The sequence below is a fragment of the Gregarina niphandrodes genome, assembly GCF_000223845.1.
Source record: "Gregarina niphandrodes unplaced genomic scaffold scaffold00038, whole genome shotgun sequence".
NCBI lineage: Eukaryota > Apicomplexa > Conoidasida > Eugregarinorida > Gregarinidae > Gregarina > Gregarina niphandrodes.
In genome coordinates this window covers 104354-116535 of record NW_011645807.1, presented here as the reverse complement: position 1 = coordinate 116535, position 12182 = coordinate 104354, and the positions used below count along the sequence as shown (strand labels likewise).

Here is a 12182-nt window from a genome sequence, read left to right as displayed (position 1 = left end):
GGTGTTAGGTGGGTTAAGTTCGATTTTTTTTCCAGTGCATGAGGTCTCGAGCGTGTGATAGAGGAAACGGGTGGAGTTTGGTGGTGCTTGCCATGGGTGACGGGAGCACATGTGGCAGCGCGTGTGGCATGGTGTGGTCTGAAGGTGTGTCGGCTCGGAAGTATGTGGCGAAGTTGATAGCAGAGTGTGTGGAGAAGGAGTGTGTGGATGACCGAAGGAGTGTGTGCCGAGCTGGGGTGTGTAGTGCTGGGAACAAGCGAGCGTTAGAGGGTTTGTTTGTGGAGACATTGAAGGCTAGCAGAGACCAGCTGGTGGATGGCGTTCTGGAGTTGCGTTTTTGCCGATGGAAGTGGGCCACATTGGCGTTGGCTTATTGGCAGCAGATAGGCAGTGCTACCACTCGTAGGCTGATGCAAGATTGCGGTATGTGGGAGCACCTCCGGCCCAGCTGGCGGGTGTCTGACCCTTGGTTTATTGCCTGTTTGTTAGAGCGGTGTAGTCCACTGCCGATCGAAGAGTGGGTTCGGGAATTAGGATTAGAGTTTACTTGCTCATTTGATAATGACGGGGTCCTGTACAGTGACGACCTTGCGGAGGACTTTATGCAACTGCCTGAAAGTCCTGAAGCCCGTGACCTTGTGCTCGATATGTCGGCACTCACCCGCTGGCTGTACGCAGCCAAGGACAACACCCACGAGGGCGAGATGCCGGACGGCCGGCTCTTTGTCCCCGAAGGAAACCAGTTTGTCGGCATCGCCGAGGTACTCTGCCGCCGGCTGGGCAGGAAGAAACTGGACGAGATTTCCGCCCTCTGGGCCAACCAATTCCCTGATCGGAAAAGCCTTTCGCCTCAGGGCTTCATTAGCGCAGCACTCCGACGAGCCCGACTAGACCTAGACCACAACCCCTATCCTCGCGCACTCCCCGAATATCGCTTCAACGGCGCAGCACCCCGGAAGAGGCACTCATCAAACACATCCCGAACTACTGCAGGCCGAACAAGCACACATCCCTACCTCCGGTAGAGACACCCTACCGGAGGCAGGGGCCTTTTCCTTCAAACCACTACGCAGCCAAGGGCATGCATGCACCGGCGATGGCATCTGGTCGGTGTAGATTGGTGGGGCGGGGGGGTATTCTCAGGAATAATCCCGGTGACAGGGGAAGGGGTTACTGTTGGTCGGGCGAGTGTTGGCTGGAAGAACAAAAGCCAGTAGAGGGCAGTTAGGAATATAAGGGCAGTGAGGAATATAAGGGCAGTGAGGAATATAAAACCAGCCAGGATGTCTGTGTTACTTGAGACGTCGCTGGGTGACATCATTATCGATTTGTATACGGAAGACTGTCCTCTAAGTTGCCTCAACTTCCTGAAATTATGCAGAGTGAAGTATTACAATGATTCCAAGATCCACCGTGTAGAGGAGGACTTTATCGCTGCCACTGGGTACCATCGTAATGCCAAGATTTACGAAGGTGGCGGTGAGACAATATGGGGGCGGATGAACTATTGGGGCACATCTGCCGTCGATGTGAAAGATGAGGGAGATTGGTACGGGAAGGCTCGGCCGGAGAATTTGACGAAGTATTTCCCAGACGAAATACTGCCGAAGCATATCCATGATCGTAAGGGATTGGTTGCCACGGCAAATGAAGGTTACAATGAGAATGGAAGTGCATTTTACTTCACCTTGAGCAGTAAGGTGAGTAGTCTTGATCGGAAGCACACGATTTTCGGTGAAGTTGTCGAAGGTTTAGACATTTTGGAAAAGCTGAACAAAGTTCCCACCGATGATCAGGGCCGACCTCTACAAACCATACGGATACGACACACGCTGGTGCTCGAAGATCCCTACCCAGACTCGGCTGTACCCGGGTTCCCGGCTAAAATCCCCGATAGTCCCAATCCCATAGATGACACAATATACGAACGTATTGAAACAGCAGAAGACGAACTGAGATTGCTCGACAAAATCAGATCCAACGAAGCCAGGTCGCAGGCCGTCGCGTTGGAGATTTTAGGGGACATCGATGACGCTGATGAAAAACCACCCGAAAATATAATATTCGTCTGCAAACTCAATCCCTTTACAGAAGATGACGATCTCAAAACCATTTTCGAACAATTTGGACCCGTACGCAGTTGTAATATCATCAAGGATTGGAAGACTGGTGACTCCCTCCAGTACGGCTTTGTAGAATTTGCTGACGTTGAACACTGCAAAGAAGCCTTCTTCAAAATGCAAGACGCACTCATCGATGATCGCCGAATCCATGTCAGCTTCTGCCAGTCGGTCCAATGGAGGAAACATAGGTCAACCGTCACCGATAGGCCTCCCGTCACCGATAGGCCCGTCACTGATAGGCCTCCCGTCACCGATAGGCCCGTCACCGATAGGCCTCCCGTTACTGATAGGCCTCCCGTCACTGATAGGCCCGTCACTGGTAGCCCCGTCACCCACCATGCGGAAGATCACGGTCGTGACCACGGCAACGACCGCAAAGATCGTAACGACCGAGAATGCTTTAAGAAGGACCTCAAGGAACACGCCAGGAACGCCGCCGGGTACCGGAAGGAAGATAGGTACAATGATGAGGGTTATCGCGACAATCATCACCGCGATGATGAGTACCATCGGGACTACGATCATCGGGATATTTATCGCTCGGATTATCGTCGCAGGAATGGTGATTATCGCGGGCGTGATGATCGCCATAGAGGCCCATATGCGTGTGAGCACGACTATCGGGTATCGCATAGCCGAAGTCGTTCCGGCCGTGTGGCTGATCGGGACGAAGGAAGACCGCGATAAGCTGTCATTAAACAGTGACTGTTAGGTATTTGTTCGAAAGATCGATGTGTATCGCCTGGATAGCTGTGGGTAGGCAGAGGGTATTCCTGTCAGATAAGATTGTCTAGAGTTGATACCGCGGGCAGCCGCAGTTCTCGCTTCCGCCAGTTGTATGTGCTCGTAAGGCGGATTTTGGCCGAAAAGCAGGAGTCGTAATTTCCTGTCAAGTTGTCTGTTGTACGCCGCCCTTCTGAGATCTGCGTTCAATTGCTGATAAGTTGCAGAGTGCATACGTAGCGACCAGAAGGCTTGCAGTCGGGTTTTATGGAGGGCGTAATGCAGGACAGATGCGATCCTTCTTGAGGCGCTAATTTTCGGGGCCATGGATACTTCGAGTTCATGGTGTTTCTGAGTGAAAAGTTTGAGGTGTGCGAAAATGTCACGAATCCCCAAATCCCAACGTACACCGAGCCGCTCAACCAGTCGACGCATCACGGTCGACATGGAGTCGATCGCCATTCCTTTCTTTAAAGACTCCATGGCCATTGTTCGAGCGTCTTGTACAGGAATCGACTTTTTCTTCTTCTCCATTTCCGACTTGACATACGCAGTCAACTCCCCATAAAGTTGGTCACTTTGAGAACTCTTCAGCAGACTCAGCTGCTGCGACAGAGACTCGATCTCCACATCTTTTTTCCGTAAAGTCCGCATCGTGTCATTCAACTGCTCTTTAATCCAACTCATACTGTCTGCTCTCAAGGCGGCAATCTCATCAAACAACTTTATTGCGCTGTCTGTCGCATCCTGCTTCACCTGCGCCAACTCACCACCCATAGTCTTCAAAATCTGCTTCACCGTCTCTTTATTCAAGGCTTCCGAACTCTTCTCCAATTCCGAAACACGCGTGTGCACTTCCGAAACAAACCCACTATGGTCCTGTTCAATCTTTGCCAACAACTGTAACTGACGGTCCTCAAACAATTGACGCTCAGCCGCCAAGAAAGACTCCTTATTCTCGCTAAGCAATACTCGCATCCGACTTTCCAACAAACCATTGAACTGCTGCTGAACTTCGGATTGCAACAACTGCTTAAAACGAGAGACCAGATCTTCCTTCATGCTCTCTAATCGCGCTCCATTCGACCCCGAATGATCCATCCTTATTTGCTCCACCTTCACCTCACTTAGCGCCTCTTGCTGCCTCTCTTTCTCCTTCGCTCTTATTTGCTCCAGCCCCCCAGCCATGGCCGGGCCAACTACGGTCGGGCCAGCCACGGTCGGGCCAGCCACGGTCGGCCCAGCCACGGTCGGCCCAGATACAGCCGGCCCAGCCACTGAACCCGTACTCGTTTCCGGTGACGGACCCAATGACTCGCGAACGAACTGACCAAGCGATTGTCCAAGCGACTGGACAAGTGACTGACCAGCAGACGTCTCGTCGGGGCCAGCAACCTGACCTTCTCCAGCCGCCTGAGTTCCTCCAGCCAACTGATTTCCTTTAACCGCCCGATGCTCCCCAGTCGACTCTTTTGCCCCCGGCTCCATCTCAACCGCGGAGCGCGCAACAGGCTGTTTGGGCTCTGCCAGTTTCTGGGCGCCTGTACCCTGCGTGCCTCTATCCTGGCTGTCTGTAATCTGAGTGTCTGTAATCTGACTGCCGCTCATAGGCTTGTCATCTGTGCCTTTGCTGCCCATGGTCTGCTTGTCTTTGTCCTGGGTGCCCACAGCCTGCGTGTCTATAATGGGGGTCTTAGCCGGGGCGGTCGTGGTCTTAGCTGGGGTGGTCGTGGTCTCCATCGGGGTGGTCGTGGTTTTAACTGGGGCGGTCGTGCTCTTAACTGAAGCGGTCGTGGTCTCCACCGGGATGGTCGCGGCCTTAACTGGGGTGGCCGTGGGCTGGTCCATAGGCTTGACGACTGTAGTCTGCGTGCTCGTGGTCTTGGTGCCACCCGTGGTCTGGTTGTCTGTGCTCTTAGTGGCCACGCCCTGAGGGTCCGCATCCCGGGCGCCCGCCTCCCGAGTGACCGTATCCGCTGGCGCCTGCGGCACGCCACCTCCCCTGCCAGCCCAGTACGGCCCCGAGAAACGCGGCGTGCTCGACGCTGCTGGGGCGGGTCGGGGAACGATCTCCTCCGCCAGTAACAGAGACGTGTCGACTGAGGAGAGACGCTGAGGCGAGTCAACCGAGTGTCTCTTCGGCACTTCCCTTTTCTGGTGAGCTTCGTTCGATTCCGTTTCGGACTTGAGACTAGTCGCAGGTCCCGACGTCGCAGGTCCCGACGCCGCAGGTCCCGACGTCGCAGGTCCCGACGTCGCAGGTCCCGACGCCGCGGGTTCGACGCCGCAGGTCCCGGTCCTGACGTGCGTCCGGTGCCGGGTGCCGGTTCCACATCTACTTTGGCGGCTGGGCCGGCTTGTTCAGGTTTCTGCTCCGAGTTCTCATTTTCGCCAGCAGGTTCCTGACGCGTCGCGGCGGCTCTGGTCACGAACGTCGGCTCGGGAGGAGCTGGCTTGGTCGGTGCACCGCGGTGTGCAGCGGTGGTCGGAGTCGGCATGGGGGGCGAAAGTGCTTCAGAAGAGCTGGAGGAGACCTGCCGGACCGGCTGCGTGTGTTCGTTACGTTGCGGCTGCCGCGGCGAAGGGACAGCTGGCGCTCGGGGCGAGGCCGCGGCGGTCTTCTGGGTGGTCTGGGAGCGCCTCTTCAGCGAGATGCCACCGGGCGAGTGCCCGCGTGGCGAAGCCGACCTGGGGCTGAGTTTTAGCCCGCCACCAACTGGCCGGAACCCGGGACTAGCCAGTCGGCTGCTCTTAGGACCTCCAGGCCGCGGGCTCGAAGCCGCCTCCGATCCGAACGCGAATCGCTTGTGGCTCTCAAACGGCGAATACGACCCCGCCGCCGCAGGACTCCCAACCGGAGGGCTCCCAGTCTTCAGATCTCCGGTCGCAGGGCCCACGGAGGCAGAGTTTTCGGCGGTAGAGCCTACGGAGGCGACGGACGTGATTCTTCCCTTAGCCAGTTTGGGCAGCACCTTCTTCTTGGCGGGGTGCTTGAAGCCGAGACCGCCAGCTAAGCTGGAGCTAGAGGAGCTGGAGCTGAAGTTGGTGGAGGCGTAGGACGCGCGGTCGATTTCGCTGGCCGGCGGTGGCGCCGGTGCAAACCTGCGTTTAACCACACGCGTCTTGGGCTGCATGGACGAGTCGCTGCTGCTACTGTCGGAAGCCGGTTCTGGACCCGCCTTTGGGCCCGATCCGGGGCGCACAGGGGCCGCTTGTTTCACCCACTCGGTTTTCGTCGACGGCGCGGCCTTTCGAGGGAATTTCTTGGTCGGTCTCGGTTTCGTTTTCGCCTTCGAGCTCGGAGCGGTGGAGGAACTTGAGGAGGAGCTTGAGGAGTCTTGCGAGACCGAGCGCGTTGTGGCGGCCTTGTTGTTCACAGGGAGTGGTAGCTTTGCAGCCGCTGGCTTGCCCACCGTTTCGGGAGCTGGTCTGGTGACTGCTTCTGTCACGGAGGACTTCTTGCCAAAGGGCTTCCTCTTAGGTGTTTTCTTCTTCGGAGTGTGGTCTGTCTCGGCCGTGTCTTCTGTCTTCGTTCCGTCTTGTTTGGTGGCGCCTTCTGTCTTGGTCGTTTTGCTGGTTGAGTTCTGTGGGTCGAGAGGTGTGCCGGGGTGTGTGGGGGAAGTGGAGGATTTGGACTTTAATGGCGCAAGTGTTGGGAGTTTCTTTTTTGCGAGCATGCACCACAAAAACTCAGCGAGCGGAACAGACGAGAATGGCGCCATAAACACTAAGGCAATCAGATGCCTGTGACACGCCCACTGCGGCACAGTACTGGACCATTTGCGCCAGCGTGGACCCGCTGCTCTCGACCGTTTCAGTGCACCACTTGCCGCAGGCGTGTTCGTCGCTGTTGACGGCATTCTCACAAAAATCCGAATTGAGGAGATACAGCAGCCAATAGGCTTCCTTGCTCAGGTATGCGTAGTCCTCGCTCTCCGGCGAGTAGGCGAGGGTCAAGTACCTTTGCAAGTTATCGAAATTGACCGCATGCGGTGCATTAACCAACGCCGCGCGCATCTCCAGAGACGCCAACTCACACACCAATGCGCGGTCGTACCCCCGCGTCTCGCTCACATCGGACTCACCCACCTGGGTCTCTGCCACCTGAGGTTTCCCGACTTGGACCTCGACTTCGTGCGTGCGAACACGTGCGCTGGTCGGACACGGAGTAGCCACTCGGACAGCCTCGGTGTTCAGGTTCGCTGCAGAGCCGTTCGAATTGCCATCCGCATCAGCAGGCCACTCCCCTTGGGACGCAATGTCGATGGCGTACGCATCCAGACATAACTTTACTTGCGATTGATTGGCCTTGCACGGCTCTTCGTTCGGGCACCCGTCAATCGCTGCTGCGGTAGTGCCAATCCCGATCGGACATTCCATACCAAGGTCAGCTACGCAGAGAAACAATACAGGTGGAAACAATACAGGTGGAAACAATACAGGTGGAAACAAGACATTCAACCATTTAATTTCACACACATGCCGGTCCACCAGGTGTGTAAGTTACCATCCTTATACACCCAATTTTTGATCTTATCGGGAATGGTAGGAGGGCAAACGGCCGGATGTGGGCAGGAGGTATATGAGAGTTGTACAACCCACCTGAATAGAACTGGCCACTGCGTGCGTAAGCTCCTGGGAACAATCCAGGAGCTACGGTATTCGGGTTCATCCAATGCGTAGTTAAGAGTGCAACTAGGGTCTAGGAAGAAATCAATGTCTGGGTATTCTTCTAGATAGGGTGTTTGATCTTCCTCTGGGTGTCGTTGCATGGGTTTGAAACAAGCATCATCGATTTGTTCTGAACCGACATAGTTGCTCGGAGGACTACAATATTGAAGCTGATGGATGCTAGTTCCAGACACAGGTGTGTCATAGATGAACGTTAGTTTCATCCCCGGGTAGACAAGCAGGTAGTCCGTTCCGTACTCCGACAACCATTTTGAAGGCGGACTCGCTCGAATCCACTGACTGCCAGCGCCATTGCCGCAAGCAGCATTACCTATCGCAGGCCCTGCCAGTCCTTCATTGCTTTGTTGACGATTGAAAGGACGGAAGATCCGGATCATTCCCTCACATACGAAAGCATTGAATAATAAGCAGCTAGAAAACACCAATAAACTTTTCATAAACTATATTCTAACACTTTTCATAAACTATATTCTAACATCTCCCGCTAACCTCTAATCCACAAATGAGAAAAAATAGTCCACCCTCAACAGTCAGTCCCCGTGCCGGCGAGTGAATTCGTGAGTTCCTGCCGGCGAGTGAATTCCTGCCGGCGAGTGAGTTCCTGCCGGCGAGTGAGTTCCTGCCGGCGAGTGAATTCCTACCTGGGGGTTAACAACTATCACATGTTAGTCGATAGTGTTCAAGGGCATTTCCTCCTCTTCAAGGTCCCCTTTACCAGTGTCACTAGAGGTGAGTATTTTCTGCAATATTGTTTTCTGTCGAACTGGGTCATCAAAGATTAATTTGTGTTGATCTAGATTAAACACATTCATGGGTATAACTTTGTAAGCATAGCCTTGATCAACAATAAACTGTTGTCTCTTATCTGCATATGCAATTTCCTGTGTATCCTTAGAGACCAGGGAGTAGAAGAATGCATTGTAGTTTTCAATGTCGTCTGGAGAGTTGGTGGTTGGTTTGTTCGAATTGGGTTTAGGTCTGAGAATTCTTCCAAGACGTTGGGTCTCTTGTCTTCGGGAAGCGAAGTTGAATGAGATCTGAATTACAACCGTCGCACACGGTATATCGATGGCGTTATCACCGACTTTACTGAGGAAAATGACGTTGCAATTGGGACTGGTTTTAAACTTATGAATTATAACCATTCGTTCCTGTAGCGATACCTCGCCAGATATATATGGCGCCTTCAAGGCGTAAGCGACTTCCTTCAGGGCAAATAGATTGTCACTAAAAACAATAATCTTATCACGACGCGCCTGATGGAAACGGATCAGATATTCACACACACGTAGTTTGTTAGGATTACATACCCACAGCCTTCGTTGTTTCATCGGGCTGGCATTCAGATATGCGCGGAAATACTCGATTGTCATACCACACCATACTTCGCTACATTTGGCCTTCGCAAGGTATCCGGCTTTTTGAAGTTCCAACCAGTTAGCCTCATCGAGTTTTGGCCCAATTAACCATTGCAAATCATTAATCAGGTCGTCTTCCCTTACAAGTGTAGCCGTCAGTCCCAGCTTACAGTGGCTACGACAGAGATCCGTAATTCGACGGAACGCCGGCGCCGGGGCGAATTGGACCTCATCGAAGATCAACAAACCCCAGTCCTTCCGTCGGATCTGCTGCATGATACGTTCCGCCGCTTCGCTGCGTCGTCCGCTATACGCCATCATGGTGTACGTGCTGCAAACAACACACGCGTCCTCAGGCAAGTCGCTCTTGTTATCTGCTGTTAGTGCCACCACCTTGCTAGGATCCACCGTCGTGAACAGTAAAAATGACCTCTTCCACTGGTCCACTGCCACCGAGGACGAGGTCAGGACCATCGCGGATTTTTTGATTGTCGTCACCGCCGTAATGCCCGTCAGCGTTTTGCCAGCACCGCAAGGCAGCACAATAATCCCGCTCCGGGCACGTCCGTTGCTAAACATTTTGCGCAATGCACGCTCCTGATAGTAGCGGATGCGGGTCTCCTGATTCAAACTTATCTGGAGAGGTGGGTTGCTTGCGTCTCGCCAGAAGTCATACTCCGTCAACAACGGTCGCCCCAACACAGTCAATGCAACTTCCTTTATCGCACCCACTCGGCTCTCCTCCACCTGGAACGAATACACCAAGTCCGGCTTGTCCACCTTGGGCACCACATCCTCTACTTCCTCATTCTCGGCACCCGGCGGCCCTTGCGGCTCCCCCTGTGCCAGAAATTCCAACAGTTTCTCCTCCACACGATCTTCCACCTCAACATTGAAGTCGTTTTTCGAACCCACTGCAACCGTCGTCTGAGCACTCTTACTACCCCCAGATTCCTCCTCCGTCTTCTGCACGTTCCGCATCGTCAATGAATTCTGCACTCGTGCGGCAGCTATAACCGGATTCGCAGCCAACAACTCCAACTCATCCCGATATGAAGACTCAATGAAGTACTTACGGTCTCTCAAAACCAACTTCACTCGACCAAATGACGCACCGTGCCGACGCACTTCCGCTATCAATATCGGAGACACCACATTCTTACTGTACCGCTCCAAACGAGCCAAAAGTTCGTCGCAAGTTAAACCCATACTCAACGCTGCATACAGACTAAACACCGTCAATTGGAACTCGTGAATTACCTCCGGCCGACTCACCGGCTCCGCGATTGCTATTACGAACTCCGTCGCGCTCTTGAGATTCGTTGAACCGGCTACAGAAAATTCTCACGTGTGCGATTATATACACACGTGTGCGATTATATACACACGTGTGCGATTATATACACACGTGTGCGATTATATACACACGTGTGCGATTATATACACACGTGTGCGATTATCCACACCAAATGCAGAGACAAGAGTCCGTGTCCCAGACAATGGCTGGACCATACGTAGCCTCGGACGGGGTGGGGGGGCGGCATACTTTCCAGGGGGTGGGGGGGCATACTTTCCAGGAAGATGTAGCCGTTGGGGCAAACGAGGAGCGGCAGTTCATCTGCATTCGGTTTGATTTCCATTTCGCTGAAGTCCATGAAGGTAGTATATGCTGGGTCCTGCATCAGAGCGTCCGCCGTCAGGGGTAGCTTGCACGAGGGCATGAATCCGGCACTGGGCTGAGGGTCGTTGGGTTTCACGTTAAGAACCAAGTTGAGTGGCTGAGGAGGCAGGTTCGGCCGTCGGCGCTTATTTGCGCTGACAGTGCTCATTGGTTGGTTAAAAATACCCTCTAAAATAGAGGGCAAAAAATGCGGGAAACGAAACCGACGCCTGCAGATGAGGAGGACTTAGGCTACACGCCGACCAGGATATGGACCCACAGTGGTGACAGAAGCTACTTGGGGGTCAGGGTCCTGTGCACGGCAGCCTTCGTGCTGACTACATTTTGCGCCTGCCTTGTCGCCACGAACCTGATAGTCCTCAACGGCGTCCTCATCGGCGTTCTCAAGCTGATATGCAAGATTATTCGCCTGGAGTCGATTACGGAATCCGTAAGCTACACAGACAAATTACGCAACCCCGACGTCTTACACAACCCCGACCAGTGGGCGGTTTCACACGTGTTCGGCTACGAGGGTCACAAGTGTTAGGTTGCGAAGGTCACAAGTGTTAGGCTACGAAGGTCACAAGTGTTAGGTTACGAGGGTCACAAGTGTTAGGAGGGTCCGGTGCTGTCATGAGGGTCCTGTGTTGAGAGTGGAGAGTGTGTATTTGTTGTAGAGGACATGTAAAGAGGTTTTCGAATATATGCTGGGATGGCCTATAGACTTTGGGGCGTACTTTATTTGCCGTACTCTCCACACTTTGGGTATATGGCAGGTGACGATTCTGGGTAGCAAGCCCAAGTGGCGGTTGAACCAGGAGGAGTGGAGTCAATGGAAGCCTGCGCACACGCGTGTTGATCCTGAGGACGGAGTTCTGGAGGTGTCGCTACCTAGCGACAAGGAGGGCGGACTGACTGCCGTGGGGGGAAGCATGGTGGTGTCTAACCACATGAGCAATATCGACGGCTTTCTGCTCAAGGCCTGTTTCCAGCCCATGACCACGAAGGCTTTAATCAAGTCCGGTGTCATTAAGGCCCCCTTCGTCGGTCAGTTGCTCTGGCTCTCGGGCCAGTGCTTCGTCTGGGGCAACCGACGAGGATCCGGCGTTAAAGACAAGGATAAAACATATTCCTCTTGTGCCGAAGCCATCTGCAACAATGTACCCGTCATCTGTTTCCCGGAAGGCACACGACGGATGTTCGGTCGTATGAATCCATTTAAACTCGGAATGATAGGAGCCGCCATTGACTACGAATGGCCCATACACGTCTCTATCATACACGGCAGCCACCGGGCCTGGCCGCCTAGAGAGCTCCTTGTTAACCGACACCCGATATACGTTAAATTCGCTGACTATGTGATCATACCCAGAAGAGGCCTCGACACCGCCGACTCTATGGCTAACGCCATACGGCGAAGAATGCTCCGTCTGATGCTTGACGTTCCCGGACACGACCCCGTGGTAACCCAGCCAACACTAATTCTCTTACCCCTCAGTCCCTAGCGCTTACTAGTCCCAGTGCTTTTTGGCCACTAGTACCACATACCCGGGACCACATACCCGGGACCACATACCCGGGACCACATACCCGGGACCACATACCCGGGACCACATACCCGGG

General features: G+C 53.9%; 6 protein-coding genes across 6 annotated transcripts; 3 read left to right on the top strand and 3 right to left on the bottom strand.

The window, feature by feature from the left end:
• Positions 1–489: 489 nt before the first annotated feature.
• Positions 490–1025, top strand: GNI_141290 (hypothetical protein; the record flags this gene model as incomplete). Its single annotated transcript, XM_011134287.1, has 1 exon — positions 490–1025. A coding segment is annotated over one exon (536 nt), but the record flags the coding sequence as incomplete, so codon positions are not given.
• A 258-nt stretch (positions 1026–1283) lies between these two features.
• GNI_141280 (cyclophilin-like protein) lies at positions 1284–2810 on the top strand (the record flags this gene model as incomplete). The annotated part of the gene is made up of 1 exon (XM_011134286.1): positions 1284–2810. One exon carries the CDS (start codon positions 1284–1286, stop codon positions 2808–2810), a length of 1527 nt encoding a protein of 508 aa, XP_011132588.1.
• Positions 2811–2831: 21 nt separating this feature from the next.
• Positions 2832–6523, bottom strand: GNI_141270 (hypothetical protein; the record flags this gene model as incomplete). Its single annotated transcript, XM_011134285.1, has 2 exons — positions 2832–4829; positions 5186–6523. 2 exons carry the CDS (start codon positions 6521–6523, stop codon positions 2832–2834), a joined length of 3336 nt encoding a protein of 1111 aa, XP_011132587.1.
• A 13-nt stretch (positions 6524–6536) lies between these two features.
• Positions 6537–7975, bottom strand: GNI_141260 (hypothetical protein; the record flags this gene model as incomplete). The annotated part of the gene is made up of 2 exons (XM_011134284.1): positions 6537–7237; positions 7354–7975. 2 exons carry the CDS (start codon positions 7973–7975, stop codon positions 6537–6539), a joined length of 1323 nt encoding a protein of 440 aa, XP_011132586.1.
• A 228-nt stretch (positions 7976–8203) lies between these two features.
• Positions 8204–10725, bottom strand: GNI_141250 (DNA repair helicase rad25; the record flags this gene model as incomplete). The annotated part of the gene is made up of 2 exons (XM_011134283.1): positions 8204–10227; positions 10467–10725. The coding sequence occupies 2 exons, from the start codon at positions 10723–10725 to the stop codon at positions 8204–8206; spliced, it is 2283 nt and encodes a 760-aa protein (XP_011132585.1).
• Positions 10726–11263: 538 nt separating this feature from the next.
• On the top strand, positions 11264–12064 carry GNI_141240 (1-acyl-sn-glycerol-3-phosphate acyltransferase; the record flags this gene model as incomplete). The annotated part of the gene is made up of 1 exon (XM_011134282.1): positions 11264–12064. The coding sequence occupies one exon, from the start codon at positions 11264–11266 to the stop codon at positions 12062–12064; it is 801 nt and encodes a 266-aa protein (XP_011132584.1).
• Positions 12065–12182: the final 118 nt, after the last annotated feature.